Below are 14,285 nucleotides of genomic sequence, written 5' to 3' on the forward strand. Positions count from 1 at the left end.
TGTTGCGAGTGTGATGTGAGGAGTTGAATTGGAGGGATTGGGTGATGAAAGGATCGGAAATATTAGATGTTGGAAGGTTTAGCAGTTTCCCACAGTTCTAGACCGTATGTCCAAATCAGTTGTAGTAATGTTTTGATGATGTATGATAAAGGTCGTGGGTTCGAATCCAACAGTCTTGCATTCAAACCGACATGTAAATAGGCTTTTTTTCAAATACCTGCATCACATTCATATAACCTCATAGTTGAAATACCCTTGTTTAAAAAAACAAACAAAAAAACCCTCCAAGAATCAGAACAGGGTACCCAAATACTCGCTGCCATGCTCATACTCAATTCTCATATTGGATGGCATTCCTATGCACTGTAAATAGAGCCAATGAATTTCACCTCTTAAGTAAGTGGGTCATATCAAGCAATTTTCTCTACATGCCGGATACTTTGGCCAGAAAGTAAGTGTATGTCAACCTGACAATGCCTATTCTTAGTCAAGTAAAGATGAGTCAGATCCTGAGAGCCATCCATCAGCAGTACTCTTTTACACGAAAGCTGTAATCGTTATAGTCATTTCTGGTTTGGTGGTCATTGTCTGTACACACTATTTTAATTTCTTATATGGTTGTCTATCAATTTTTCGCCCACATCAGTTACTGGACAATGGACATACTGCTTTATTTTTTTTTATGCCTATGATCTGAAAATAGACAGACAGACTGCTTATTTACCACCCACTCCATAAACAACTTGTAATGCCAGACAAACAATTATTTTACACAATTTCAATTAATTACTTATCAAATAGATATTAATAAATTGAAAAGGATTGCCATATTTTTTTCCAAGCCATATTTTGTTTCGGCAACGCCGGAATTCGGACATCAGGCGCTTTCCATGACAAAACGGGCGGTATGAATCTTCAGTCAGGTTAAATTTACATGGAATTAAGGTGTTTTTACATTCTCCAATTTTTCTCCATAGAATAAACACACGCCGGAGTTAAGGACTTCCGCAAAAAATTGTAATTTGAAGAAACATTTGGAACCTGGGCTTGATTTTACAAAATGGCCGATCGTAAAGGGTACGGCGTGTCTAACCTTCAGCAAATCGTTCTTTCAGGCCGAAGTTCGTCTTTTTTGAGCAAAACTACTACAGTAGAAAATTTCCGGTTCATGTACCATGGCCCGACTACCGATTCGTAAACCTCTTCTTACACCACAGCTCAGATGGCCAGGTTTCAATTCGCTCTGGAGGGCGGTGCCAAATTGAGCACTTGGGATTAACCAAAGTATGTAAAATGAGCCGATAGCATGAGGAAGAAGTTGGAGTCATAAGTCATGTAGGTGTAATGTTATCAAAGCACATCAGTCAAAACAAATCATGAATTATAGAACATTATGTAGCATCTACCAGCCGAAGGTCGCGGGTTCGAATCCCGCTCGTGACGCTAACTTTTTCATTACAACTAAGACTTTACGTACAAAGAATAATTAATAATGTAATGAATATTAATAAGTTGCAAACACCCACGCTGCCCGGTGACCACGTTCAATTCAACGTTTCCTTCGTGCACCCCCGACATAGCTGAATCGGCCATGTTAAAAAGGGGCCATCTCCAACTTTTCAAATTTTACAGGAGAAACAAAAAACGTATTAAATTTTTTAGAATTGTTACCAATTTTTTTTTCTATCAAAAAAGGCTTGTGGGATATAAATCGTTGTTTTGGACAGTTTTGACAAGTTCTGGTGCACAAAAAATTAATTTTTCACGAGAGAGACAACCCATTTTGAAAAGGGGGCATCTCCAACTTTTCAAATTTTACACGAGAAACAAAAAACGTATTAAATTTTTTAGAATTGTTACCAATCTTTTTTTTTTCTATTAAAAAAAAGGCCTTGTGTGGTATAAATCGGTGTTCTGGACAGATTTGACAAGTTCTGGTGCACAAAAAATTAATTTTTCACGAGAGAGACGACCCATTTTGAAAAGGGGCCATCTCTAACTTTTCAAATTTTACAGGAGAAACAAAAAACGTACTAAATTGTTAAGAATTGTTACCAATCTTTTTTTCTATTAAAAAAAAGGCCTTGTGGGATATAAATCGTTGTTTTGGACAGTTTTAACTCGTTCTGGTAAACAGAAAAATTAATTTTTCACGAGAGAGACGACTCATTTTGAAAAGGAGCCATCTCCAACTTTTCAAATTTTACAGGAGAAACAAAAAACGTATTAAATTTTTTAGAATTGTTACCAATCTTTTTTTTTCTATAAAAAAAGGCCTTGTGGGATTTAAAACGTCGTTTTGGACAGTTTTAACTCGTTCTGGTAAACAGAAAAATTAATTTTTCACGAGAGAGAAGACCCATTTTGAAAAGGGGCCATCTCCAACTTTTCAAATTTTACTGGAGAAACCAAAAACGTATTACATTTTTTAGAATTATTACCAATCTTTTTTCCTATAAAAAAAGGCCTTGTGGGATTTAAAACGTCGTTTTGGACAGTTTTGACAAGTTCTGGTGCACAAAAAATTAATTTTTCACGAGAGAGACGACTCATTTTGTAAAGGGGCCATCTCCAACTTTTCAAATTTTACAGGAGAAAAAAGTATTAAATTTTTTAGAATAGTTACCAATCTTTCTTTTTCTATTAGAAAAGGGTCTCGTGGGATATAAAACGTTGTTTTGGACAGGTTTAACTCGTTATGGTGCACAAAAAATTAATTTTTCACGAGAGATGACCCATTTCCAAAATGCATTTGGGTTTTCAAAAGCACAACACAAGTTTTTCGTTTTTTTAAAGTGTATTTGCATTCTTTTCAAATCTATAAATATATATTTCGCCCTCACACAACTAATTTTTTTTTCTTTTTTTTATAATAAATAGCAGGCTAACTTCCTCTGCTGGTTGGTTTCGGCAGGGTAAGCGGCTCTTTGAACGCCTGGTCGATTACATAAACTTAGAATTTTGTATGTATTTTTAGTTGTTTATAAATGTATGGTTATCTGTTGCTAATGTAAAAAAAAGCCAAGGACAACCGTTAAACCCGCTAATCTTAAGCAGAAACAACTGCGAAGTTAGATTAAAGTTGGCTAACATAAGTTAGTCCAAAAGTTGGCTAACAAAGACGCAGTTGCTTTAGTACATTAACTTGTGATTAAATTATATAGATAATTTATTATTTTTTTGTCTGATGGTAATGAGGGCATCTGATTTGTACGCGCAAAGCCTCAGCATTGAAGCGGGGGTTTTCGGAAAATCGGGGTGTCCTGTCTGGTGGTTTCCTGGTGTGCTTCAAGCCTCCGAGGCTCTGGGGCATGTGGATTTCTCCACATCATTTAATGCTTTTTATTCACATCTGAACATACAGGAAGGGGATTATAGTTAAAAAATAAATGGCAGATCAACTTCTGCCAGCTGGCGGTTTCGACATGGTGGATGGCTCTTTAGATGGTCGATTTCATAAACTTAGAATTTTATAATGTGTTTTTAATTCTTTATATATTTACATCCTGCGGTTAATTTGGTAAAAAAAATCCAAGGGCGGTCGTTAAAGCCGCTAATCTTTAGCAGAAACAACTGCGAAGTTAGATTAAAGTTGGCTAACGTAAGTTAATCCAAAAGTTGAGTAACAAAGACGCAGTTGCTTTAGTGCATTAACTTGTGATTAAATTATAGAGAGAATTTATTATTTTTTTGTCTGATGGTAATGAGGGCATCTGATTTGTACGCGCAAAGCCTTAGCATTGAGGGGGGTCTTCTGAAGATCGCGGTGTCCTGTCTGGTGGTTTCCTTCTTGTCCAGTGCTTCAAGCCTCAACAACTGCGAAGTTAGGTTAAAGTTAGTCAAAAGACAAAAGTCTTGACAAACATAGACGCAGTCGCTTTAGTGCATTAACTTGTGATTAAATTATAGAGAGAATTTATTATTTTTTTGTCTGATGGTAATGAGGGCATCTGATTTGTACGCGCAAAGCCTTAGCATTGAGGGGGGTCTTCTGAAGATCGCGGTGTCCTGTCTGGTGGTTTCCTTCTTGTCCAGTGCTTCAAGCCTCAACAACTGCGAAGTTAGGTTAAAGTTAGTCAAAAGACAAAAGTCTTGACAAACATAGACGCAGTCGCTTTAGTGCATTAACTTGTAATTAAATTATTTATTATTTGTCTGATGGTAATGAGGGCATCATCTGTGCATCATCAACTTATCGTGGCCTGTAATTCATAAATGTATTATCGAACAATAAAAATTAGTTCCATTTGATACGGCTAACCCGATTCACGCTATCTTCGAGTAGAGACCAGTCACCGCCCAAAACCGTCCTAAAGTTTAAAAAAAAATTTTGAAACGTCAAATTATGAAAATCAGGCCAATCCCCACTTGGCGGATCAAAGGGCCGTCAGTCGACACCCGGGTGAAAATCACATTGGGATAATCTCCCGATATTATCTCCGCCGGTGTTTTTATTAATTTTTTTATTAATTTTTAATTTAATCATCGCTGCGGAATATCCGCCGTGGGCGTGGCACGTGGCTTCGGGACGGATTTCGTCCGTTTCGAAGGCGCCGACAAATCCCTGTTCAGCCGATTCATTAATTACAGGTGTACTTGTATATCTTATCTGGAGATAAAAACAGAAAAGGGGCAGAAGTGTTGTTGCAGTGATGAAGTGATGACACCATGAAGGAGAGCCATAGGACTGCGAGCATTTGTGCAGGGATATACGCCCTGGTAAATCATCATTTGTCCTTTTCTCTATCCGAAATAATATTTCTAAAAAAAAATTCCTCTTAAAAATAAACCAACCAAACTGCATTTCGTATCGGTTAAAGAAATATAAACACAACATTCAATATTATTTAATTATATAACACCTTGATCTTTAAGGAAATAACAAAATATCTTAAGCAAAATCTGCTGTTAAAAATCATTAACAAAATCTGATTTCTTTGTATTTTCCAATCGAATTGTATCTTTTAAAAAACAAAAACAGAAAAACAGATTAATGCAAAATGCATCCATTGCGTCGCTTCATAAAATATTTTCATTTAAGAAAGAAATAAAGCTAAGAAAAGAAAAGTCTCGCATAATCGCGAAAACATAAACAGAATCATACCTTAAAATTATTATATACTATATTCTACTTAAAAAAATTATTCAGATAAATGAACAAAAAGGTCAATCTTTCTGAAAGTCCGCTATTTCAAAACATATCACATCTCTCGATAAATAAACATTTATAATAGTGTTGTTTGCCAAATGACACTATTATGTTGGAGAAAAAAGGCTCTTCAGCCTTATCTCGAGTTTCTTATCAAGTCGACGGGTTTTTTTGTTTTAATTTTTTTGACACGCTTTTTCTTTTCCTTTTGCATCTAGATTCAAGGGATTGTTTGGGCCCTCCTGGCGATCTATTCCTGCGCTATTTACGGGTGCGTTGTGGATTTCCCGTTCCGCCTTGAGGAAAGAATCACGACTTCTCGCCTCCTCTACCTATCGTACTTCAAAGGTAAGTTTAAAAGTGTGTGTTTGTGTGTGTGTGTGTGTGTGTGTGTGAGAGAGAGAGAGAGAGAGAGAGAGAGAGAGAGATTGAGTCATTGATTGATAGAGTTTTATTTATCCGCGCAAAATTAGGTCTCTTGGACGTTATAACATTAAAAAATCTGCTTTACATAGCAATAAAAATTATCCATTAACATTTCAACATTACACTGTAATAACTAACATCATTATTTACAATCGGAACGTGTACTAAAACATAATAAAAAACAAACGAACATTAATTAAAAATATATATATAAAAAAGAAAAATTACAATTAAAATTAAATAAAGAGAATGCTGCAAAAAAACTTATGAACAAGACTAATTGCAAGTAAAATAAGCACAAATATTTCACTTATCTCATTTGAAGTAATGTAACTATTTTTGAGCTTTACTTTAAATGTATTAATTTTTTACAGTTTAATTTTATTAGTTTTTTTTATAGATGGAGAGAGAGAGAGAGAGAGAGAGAGATAGAGAGAGAGAGGGAAAGTGAGAGAGAGAGAGGGAGAGCCTAGAGAGATGAATGTGGAGGGAGAAAGTCAGCAAGTAGAAAGACAGAGTGTGAGAGGGTGAAAGAGAAAGAAAGAATGAAAGGAGAGCGTGTGTGTGTGTGTGAGAGAGAGATAATGTGTGAGAAAAGGAGAGAGAAAAAGGGAAATAAAGGAGAGAGAGAGAGAAAGAGAGAGAATCAGAGAGAGAATCAGAGAGAGAGAGAGAGATAGAGAGATAGAGAGAGAGAGAATCAGAGAGAGAGAGAATGTGTGCAAGAGAGAATGATAGGGATTGACAGAGTGAAAGGGAGAGTGAGAAAGGGAAGTAGAGAGAATGATATGGAATGAGAGAGAGAGAGAATGAGAGAGAGAGAGAGATAGAGAGAGAATCAGAGAGAGAGAGAATGTGTGCAAGAGAGAATGATAGGGATTGACAGAGTGAAAGGGAGATTGAGAAAGGGAAGTAGAGAGAATGATATGGAATGAGAGAGAGAGAGAGAGAGAGAGAGAGAGAGATAGAATAGAGAATCAGAGAGAGAATGTGTGCTAGAGAGAATGCTAGGGATTGAGAGAGAGGGGGGAGAGAGAACCAAGTGAGATTATGTGGAAATAGAAAGTGAGCAAGTAGAAGGACAGAGTGAGAGATGGAGAGAGAAAAAGAGAAAATGAGAGAGGGTGAGTGTGAAAGGGAGAATGAGAAAGGAAAAGACAGAAAACAGTAGAGAAACTGGGTGAGAGAGAAGGGGTGCGGGGAGAGAGGGAGATAAGAGATAAGAGAGGGTGAGAGAGTTTGAGAGTGAAAGGGGAGATTTTAAAATTTCACCAAACCAAACTTTTGCCTTATAGATCAACAGGCAAGTTTTTTTTAACTTGTTCAAGTAGATTTTATTTATTGGGATTGCTTAATTTAAAATTTAATGACAGGCAAAATGTTCTGCTGTAATGTTATTTAGTTTTGTTCAGTAGAGTTACAACTTCTTTCCTGTGCCACGAGTTGATCACATCCATGGGCCAAGACAGCAGTTTACAATTTCCAAAATTAAAGTTTTCAAGTTTATAATAATTATTCAATCATTTATAGTTAATTATGCCATGAATGGTGTGAATATTCAAATTCTTATTTTGGTGTTTACACATTTTTTGTTTGTTATGTAAAATCCGATTCTGAAAATAGTGTGACAGACTGCAAGGCCAAGAGATAATTTAAAAACAGCATGCCCATGCATAGTAATACATGCAAATAAGTTAGCCTTGGGGAAATTCTGGGCGACAAACATTTATTTGTTAAAATTTTGTCAATATATCAAATTTTTATACCGTTTTTATTAAATGAAATAAAAATGTCTTAAAGTATTTTTGGATGAGTTCGGATGTATTTGTTATTTGCAGGATCATGCAGGGCTCCACCGGGATTGCCTTTAGTCGAAGCACCATCGGCCATAAGAACCTACTACTGGATGTTGATCTATGGTGTAGTAAGTTCACTATGGATTCCAACATCAGTGTTACTTATAGGTAAATAGGTAAACAAACCAGTCTCGATTCCTTTTAATCCTGTTTCCACACATAGTTGACAAAATTTAATGCATTTTCTAAGAATCGAATAAATATTTTTTTACAGTTGCCGCTATGAATAAGATCAAGGGAAAGATGGGAATATGCCTTTATTATCCTTGGATAATCAATGCCGCTACTATACAAATAATCGATCTTGTCGCTTTTATAATCTACACAATAGACATTAAGCAGACTATGGTAAATTGAGAAAAATCATCATTGATCATCATTCATACAGACAGTCAGTCATGATTGTTGAAAGTTTCTGTCAGATGATGATCAAGCTTCAACTCGCATGTTTTATTATATACAAAAAATATTTTGTGTATTTATTAAAGAAACATATTTTATATTTTACAGACAGTTTCTGATTATGAGAAATTCATAAATCAAACCGAAAAAGTGCCTGGTGCAAATGGCATAACTGTAGTACCAGCAATAATAATGGCTTTGTTGTTCTCGAGAGGGATCATATTTTGGTTAATTAACTTGATTCTACTCGGCATCGTAATTCAGGCTGCTCATTCCGTTTCAAAAGTCTCTCCGACCTCTGAATTCATCGAGGTATGTTATATTTTATTAAACGTTAAAAAAAAGTTATAATTTTATCCAGTCAGGGACCAGGGTGAGCCCGATAGATCCAGTGGGAGCGAGGTGGTTCAACCCTTCAGAAAGCAACGTCATCCTATCCGGCCTCCCAAGAGTGGATCAGAGGAAACTGACGCCGAGCCCGATTTTCTTGAGAAACGCTGAACAGCCCGATTCTCCTCAGTCTCCGATCTCAGAAATCCCGCCACCCCCAATGATGAGGGAGCCTTCTTTAAGACGAACTCAATCCGCAAACAATGTTTACGATGTGTACGGAAGGCCCACTACGGATGCGCTTCCCCAGAACTCTCCTATTTACAGAAGAGGGTAATTTATTTTATAGATAATGACAGTTGTGATTTATTGATAATTTTAGAAGGTTTTTATTATTCTACTACCAAGCCCAGAGAAATAGAGATTTATTATGTCCATCTAACACTCTTATTCATAATATTAATTAACTGAACCATCAAATTGTATAAGATTAACATGTACCATGAACTAGTAGAAACATTTTTCCTGACTGTTATAAGTAAAACTAAGTAAAATAATTCTTATCGTTGCTTAATGTCCAACATTGTCACAGACAAGGGGCCAAACGAGTTTACAAATTTTCATATTATTATCAATTAAAATATTGCTACTGTGGTGAGTTGGATGCCCTAACCACTTGGTCATTGCAATCCCCTGAACTGTTATAAAACACAAATATAATTTTAAAAAATATACAATACAACTTAGTCTAACTTAACTGTTACGGTCAATGCTGTGGAAAGAAAAGGACTGTATCCATAGGTCGCTGGTTCATCCGACCCGGAGGACCAATGTTACAGCCAATGCCATGGAAAGAAAGAAAAGGACTGTATCCATAGGTCGCTGGTTCATCCGGCCCGGAGGACCAATGTTACGGCCAATGCCGTGAAAAGAATGAAAAAATAATAATGACAAAAAAATGGTAATGAAAAGTTAATATAATAAATTTATGAAAAATTCTAAATTAAAATAAACAACAGGAAAGATTTATAAGAGATTTACCACCTTCCTTAAGATGACAGCTGCACGAAACATAGGGAGATCGGGCCCGATTCCCCTGGCCTCGTCGCTTAATATCAGATGATTTCAGGTGGAAGAGGGCGATGTAGAAGCACAGAGGGTTTTCGGAGAGTCGCGTGATTTTAAATCTTTTTTTAATTAATAAAGGAGAGAAACAAATGAGATTAAAGAGAGGTGTAAGGACACTTTTTATCTTAGGAGTAGAGCAGGACTGGGACTGTAAGGAGCATGGGAGTTGGATTAGAGATTACTCTAATCCAAAACAAAGCATATTTCTAAAATAAGATGGCTGACGCCAACATAACATTTGATCTGAACAAGCCTGTATCCTGAAAATACCTTATTTTCTAATATAAAATCAATAAATTTGAAATTTTCAAGGTTTATAAATATACACACATGTACTTCTACATGCATTTATAACTTATGTATTAGTAATAATTTAAAATGGCCAAACAACAGGTTCATCACATTGTTTGTTTCTGATCGTTTTGATTTGTCAGACACATTTTAGCTTTCCCCATGTTCAGTCTTGGTTTCTTCATTTCAAAACAATCTTGGATGATAGAAAAGGTTGAAATGCGCCCAACTGAACTCTGCGAGGATAAGAAGGCCAAAATTATTGGTAATGTTTAGTCTAAGAAAGGCATTTTGGCATTTTTTTGGATTTTTTCTTTGATCTTATATTTGGGAATTAACACCACAACATTAGGGTGATCGGGAACGACGAAACTGCAGGTTCAACATTTGCAGACCACAACCAGGAATCTGTGAAATCATTTAGAACAATTTACAGAAAACAGATATACACAAATAAATATTCTCTAAATACAGTACAGAATTGAATATTTAGTTTTTGAAGTTCATGATATTGTAATCTCCATGTGATCTTCAGGATGATGAACCTGTAGTTTGGTTGTTACCATGGCCATGGAATGGCCATTCAGGTGATTTACAGAAAATGCAAATACTCTGAAATACATAACTAGAGTATCAAGTTAGGTAGTTAGTTTTTGAAGTTCATAATACTGTGAAATTTCTTCATGTGGTCTTCGCGGTGATGAACCTGAAGTTTGGTCATTTTTGATCTGACTATTCTTATTCTTTTAGTCAGTCAGGTAAATTTTAACTTTTCACCATCTACCATGATAGTTTCGTCAATTCAAACTAAGCTAATCACCTTTACAGTAAAAAGCTTGATGATAGCAAAAAGCTTAAATTGACTGAAATGACAAAAACAGAGATAGGCGGGCCAAAATGAATTACTTGTTTTAAGAAACATATTTGGTGCATGTTGCTGGTTTTTCCTTTGATTTTGGTTTTTTGTGAATTACTGCCAGATCAGGGTGATTGGTTCCAACCAAACTACAGGTTCATCACTTTCAGACCACAACCAGAAATCGCTGAAATCATTTAGAACTGAAACTGAAAACAGACATATACAAATAAATATTCTGTAAACACAGTATAGAATTGAAATTTAGTTTCTGAATTTCACGATATTGTAAAATTTGTCTGTGTGATCTTCAGGGTGGTGAAGGTGATGAACATGTAGTTTGATTGTTACCAATAATTTTTGGTCTACCTATCCGTACTCTTTTTGTCTGTGTCATTTAAACTTTTCGCCATCTGCAGTGTTGCTTTTGTCAGTTCTTACACCAACTGTGAAATGAAGATGAAAAAGTGTGATTCTTACATACCAGTGAGGTTAAGACTACTAGGTTGTTCGGGAAAGAGTAAACTTCCGGTTCAACACTAGCAGACCTCACAGTGTAAAAAATTGTGGTCCAATGATAGCAAAAAGCTAAAATGTACCCGACCAAATAGTGATGATAGGCAATCCAAAATTATTGGAAACTACCAAATTGTAGATATTCAATGTCGCTTATTGTCTCTTATAATCCCGGTATTTTTTTCCACATTTTTCTCTGTCAAAAACATTTCGGTATTATGCAATCTCATGTGGTGTTGCTGGCTTTGATCTCAATTTTGGATGTTGGACGGGAACTGACAATCTTGAATTTGTGAATACCAATCATGAAATAAAGATGGAAGCATTTCCCTCTGACTAGGATGATTGGTAATGACCTACAGGTTCATTACTTACAAACTTCAGCATAAAATCGCTCAGTGTCTTTTGTATTTTGAATTAATTAAGGTTTTCAGTTGAGATAAAAAAGTCAATTCGAGCGGGATTCGAACCCACGATCTTCGGCTTGATACGCCGCTGCTCTACTACTTGAGCTATCGTGACTTCGATGCACTCGGACACCAACTTCCCATCTCAACCACACCTTTTGAATGTTCCCTCCTTTTTGCCATTTTTCAATGGATTTTTCGAATCCCGCTCATGCCATTGACTTTTTATCTCAACTGAAAACCTTAATTAATTGTAAGATATTAATTGGTCAAGCGGACCACGAAACTAGTGAATTGTACTTTGAGTTGATTTAGAACAAAACAATTTAAAGAAAACATAAAAATTTCTCTGAAATGTATAATTAAATTACAATTTTGCATACTTATTTTGAATTTTAAAATATTCTCAAATTTGTCCATGAGGTCTGCAGGGTGAGCAAGTTTGGTCGTTACCGATCATGTTTTCATCCACTTATCATTGCAATTTTGGTCTGTGGTCTACCAAGAAGGTAAAATGCCAAAATGCTTGTCAGACCAAACTAGCGAGCATAGGCACCAAAAATGATCAGTAACGATCAAATTATAAGTTAATAATAGCTATTCTATTCTAAAAAATTAAAATCAAGTTCAAATTTTAATAATTTGGAACTCAAAAGTATGTTTTTTATGAGAAAGTTTTTAAAATTTTAATTTCAGTTTTAATTTTGCCAAACTAATTTTGTTTTTAGGGGAAAATTCAGGTTTTGTACTAAAATTATACTTTTTCAAGAAATGTACCCTCCCCCACTTTCCAAAATTAAGTAGATAGCTAATGGTTTACGTTTTTAAGGCTATATTTGGAAAAATTCCTCATTTTCGGAAGACTTGCCTATTTTGGGATTTGTGGTGGCTGAGTGGTTAGGGTGTTTGACTCGTGTTTGCCACAGCCAGTTCAGGGTTTGAAATTTGGCATAATACTTGTAATTTTGTTTGAGATTAATTTGAAAAAAAAAAAAAATTGTATAGTGGCAACTTGGCAACTTAGGTTGTTCGACAACTACTTTTGAAGCACTATTAACCAAAATAAAAATAACTAAATTGTATTGTATAAATACAGAAAACACTAACTTATCTAACAATCATCCTTTTTAATTGAAAGTGATTAGTTTATTTTTTTTTAGACATCATGAAAACACAGGCAACGGGGCACTAAACAATCAGTTACCATGGTCGTACATAAATCCACAGGAACTTAGCACAAAAAAGCACGAACTCAAAACAATTAAAGGAGTGCCAAAACCACCTATACCTGTTCCAGACTATTCAATACGCTACGAACCAAAATTGAGGGTGAATTTGTCTCGTTCTAGTTCTTCGGTCGTCCCTAGTTCTTCTTACGGCCATAAAATGTGGGAAAGCGACTCTAGCGAAACAAGTAAATTTTTGAGATATTAAATTTAGAAATTAAACTCTAAGTAAATTCTTATTTTTTTCAGAGAGAGCTCCAAGGAGGTTGTATTGAATTTTAACAAAAATTGTCGAAACAAGTGTTTTGCTTATTCATGCATAAGGTAATGCACTTGTTTTTTTTTGGTAATATATATTAAACAACTTAAACATGAAAGGAAGGACTTGTATATTGAATATCATTTCCTAGCATAAAAAAAAACACAATAATTTATTTTTACTGCGTTATTCTGTCCTATTTTTTCATCAGCAAACCTAAGGGATTAACCTAGTCATTAAATATATTTTTAAGACATACAAAAGAAAAATTTGTTTATAATGAAGTATATAAAAGTATAATTATTGGAATAGAATATAATTTTGTTGTTGTTATTCAAAAATTCCTTTTTTCAATGTTAACTTTGTGTATTTAAAAAAGAAAAAAGTAATATCAAAATTATTTAAAACAATTTTAGAAAAATGAATACACGACCTAGCTCGGAAGTATAATGTGGTAAGGTTTTTGTTTAAAATTTAATTTTATTAAATTAACTAGTTTCGTGGTCTGCTTGGCCAATTAATATTTTACAATTAATTAAGGTTTTCAGTTGAGATAAAAAGTCAATGGCACGAGCGGGATGAGAACCCACGATCTTTGGCTTGATACGCCGCTGCTCTACCACTTGAGCTATCGTGACCTCGATCCACTCGGATACTAACTTCCCACCTCAACCCCACCTTTCGAATTTTCCCTCCTTTTTGCCATTTTTCAAATGTCGTGTAATCAATTTGATTCTCGGCGACAAATGAAATGGCCACGGAGAGCTTTAGTGAAGTATGCTTCATTTTAAGCTTATTAAATTCACTAGTTTCGTGGTCTGCTGGAAAGTTCTCCGGGAAGTTAGTGTCCGAGTGGATCGAGGTCACGATAGCTCAAGTGGTAGAGCAGCGGCGTATCTAGCCGAAGATCGTGGGTTCAAATCCCGCTCATGCCATTGACTTTTTTATCTCAACTGAAAACCTTAATTAATTTTAAATTTAATATTGTGGGATGTGGTGAATGAGTTTACCACACTTAACATGCGATTCTGGGTTCAAATGGCATAGGCTATGGATTTTTAATTTATCAAAATATGAAAAAAGTATTGGTTTGACCTCTGTTCACGACACTCAAAAATTAGGATGTTTGACAGGAATTTTTTTTCAGAAAATCATTTTTTAATTTTTTTGGAAGTGGTAAACTGTTGGTGGCAAGTCTGGAGACTATAAAGGATATGACGCAATTTCTTATCCTCCATTATACATTAATTAAGGTTTTTAGTGGATCAAGGTCACGATAGCTCAAGTGGTAGAGCAGCGGCGTATCTAGACGAAGATCGTGGGTTCGAATCCCACTCGTGTCATTGACTTTTTATCTCAACTAACAACCTTAATTAATTGTAATATATTAATTGGTCAAGCGGACCAAGAAATTAGTGAATTATACATTAATTTTTCTC

At 35.2% G+C, this 14,285-nt stretch overlaps 1 protein-coding gene across 1 annotated transcript; it reads left to right on the top strand.

Moving 5' to 3' along the window:
• Positions 1–4,516: 4,516 nt before the first annotated feature.
• LOC106668288 lies at positions 4,517–12,964 on the top strand. The gene is made up of 8 exons (XM_014396900.2): positions 4,517–4,719; positions 5,368–5,497; positions 7,414–7,539; positions 7,646–7,779; positions 7,942–8,145; positions 8,195–8,496; positions 12,522–12,775; positions 12,837–12,964. Exons 1-8 carry the CDS (start codon positions 4,669–4,671, stop codon positions 12,860–12,862), a joined length of 1,227 nt encoding a protein of 408 aa, XP_014252386.1. The 5' UTR covers positions 4,517–4,668; the 3' UTR covers positions 12,863–12,964.
• The last annotated feature ends 1,321 nt before the right edge of the window (positions 12,965–14,285 follow it).

This window comes from Cimex lectularius, unplaced genomic scaffold, assembly GCF_000648675.2.
Source record: "Cimex lectularius strain Harlan isolate CLEC.00 unplaced genomic scaffold, Clec_2.1 scaffold71, whole genome shotgun sequence".
NCBI classification, from domain to species: domain Eukaryota; kingdom Metazoa; phylum Arthropoda; class Insecta; order Hemiptera; family Cimicidae; genus Cimex; species Cimex lectularius.

Excerpts from the sequence above, each read along its gene's own strand:
- LOC106668288 (XM_014396900.2), top strand. The coding sequence starts at position 4,669 with ATGAAGGAGAGCCATAGGACTGCGAGCATTTGTGCAGGGATATACGCC. Across the intron at positions 4,720-5,367 it reads GTGCAGGGATATACGCCCTG|ATTCAAGGGATTGTTTGGGC; the intron begins GTAAATCATCAT and ends TTTTGCATCTAG. Across the intron at positions 5,498-7,413 it reads CTACCTATCGTACTTCAAAG|GATCATGCAGGGCTCCACCG; the intron begins GTAAGTTTAAAA and ends TGTTATTTGCAG.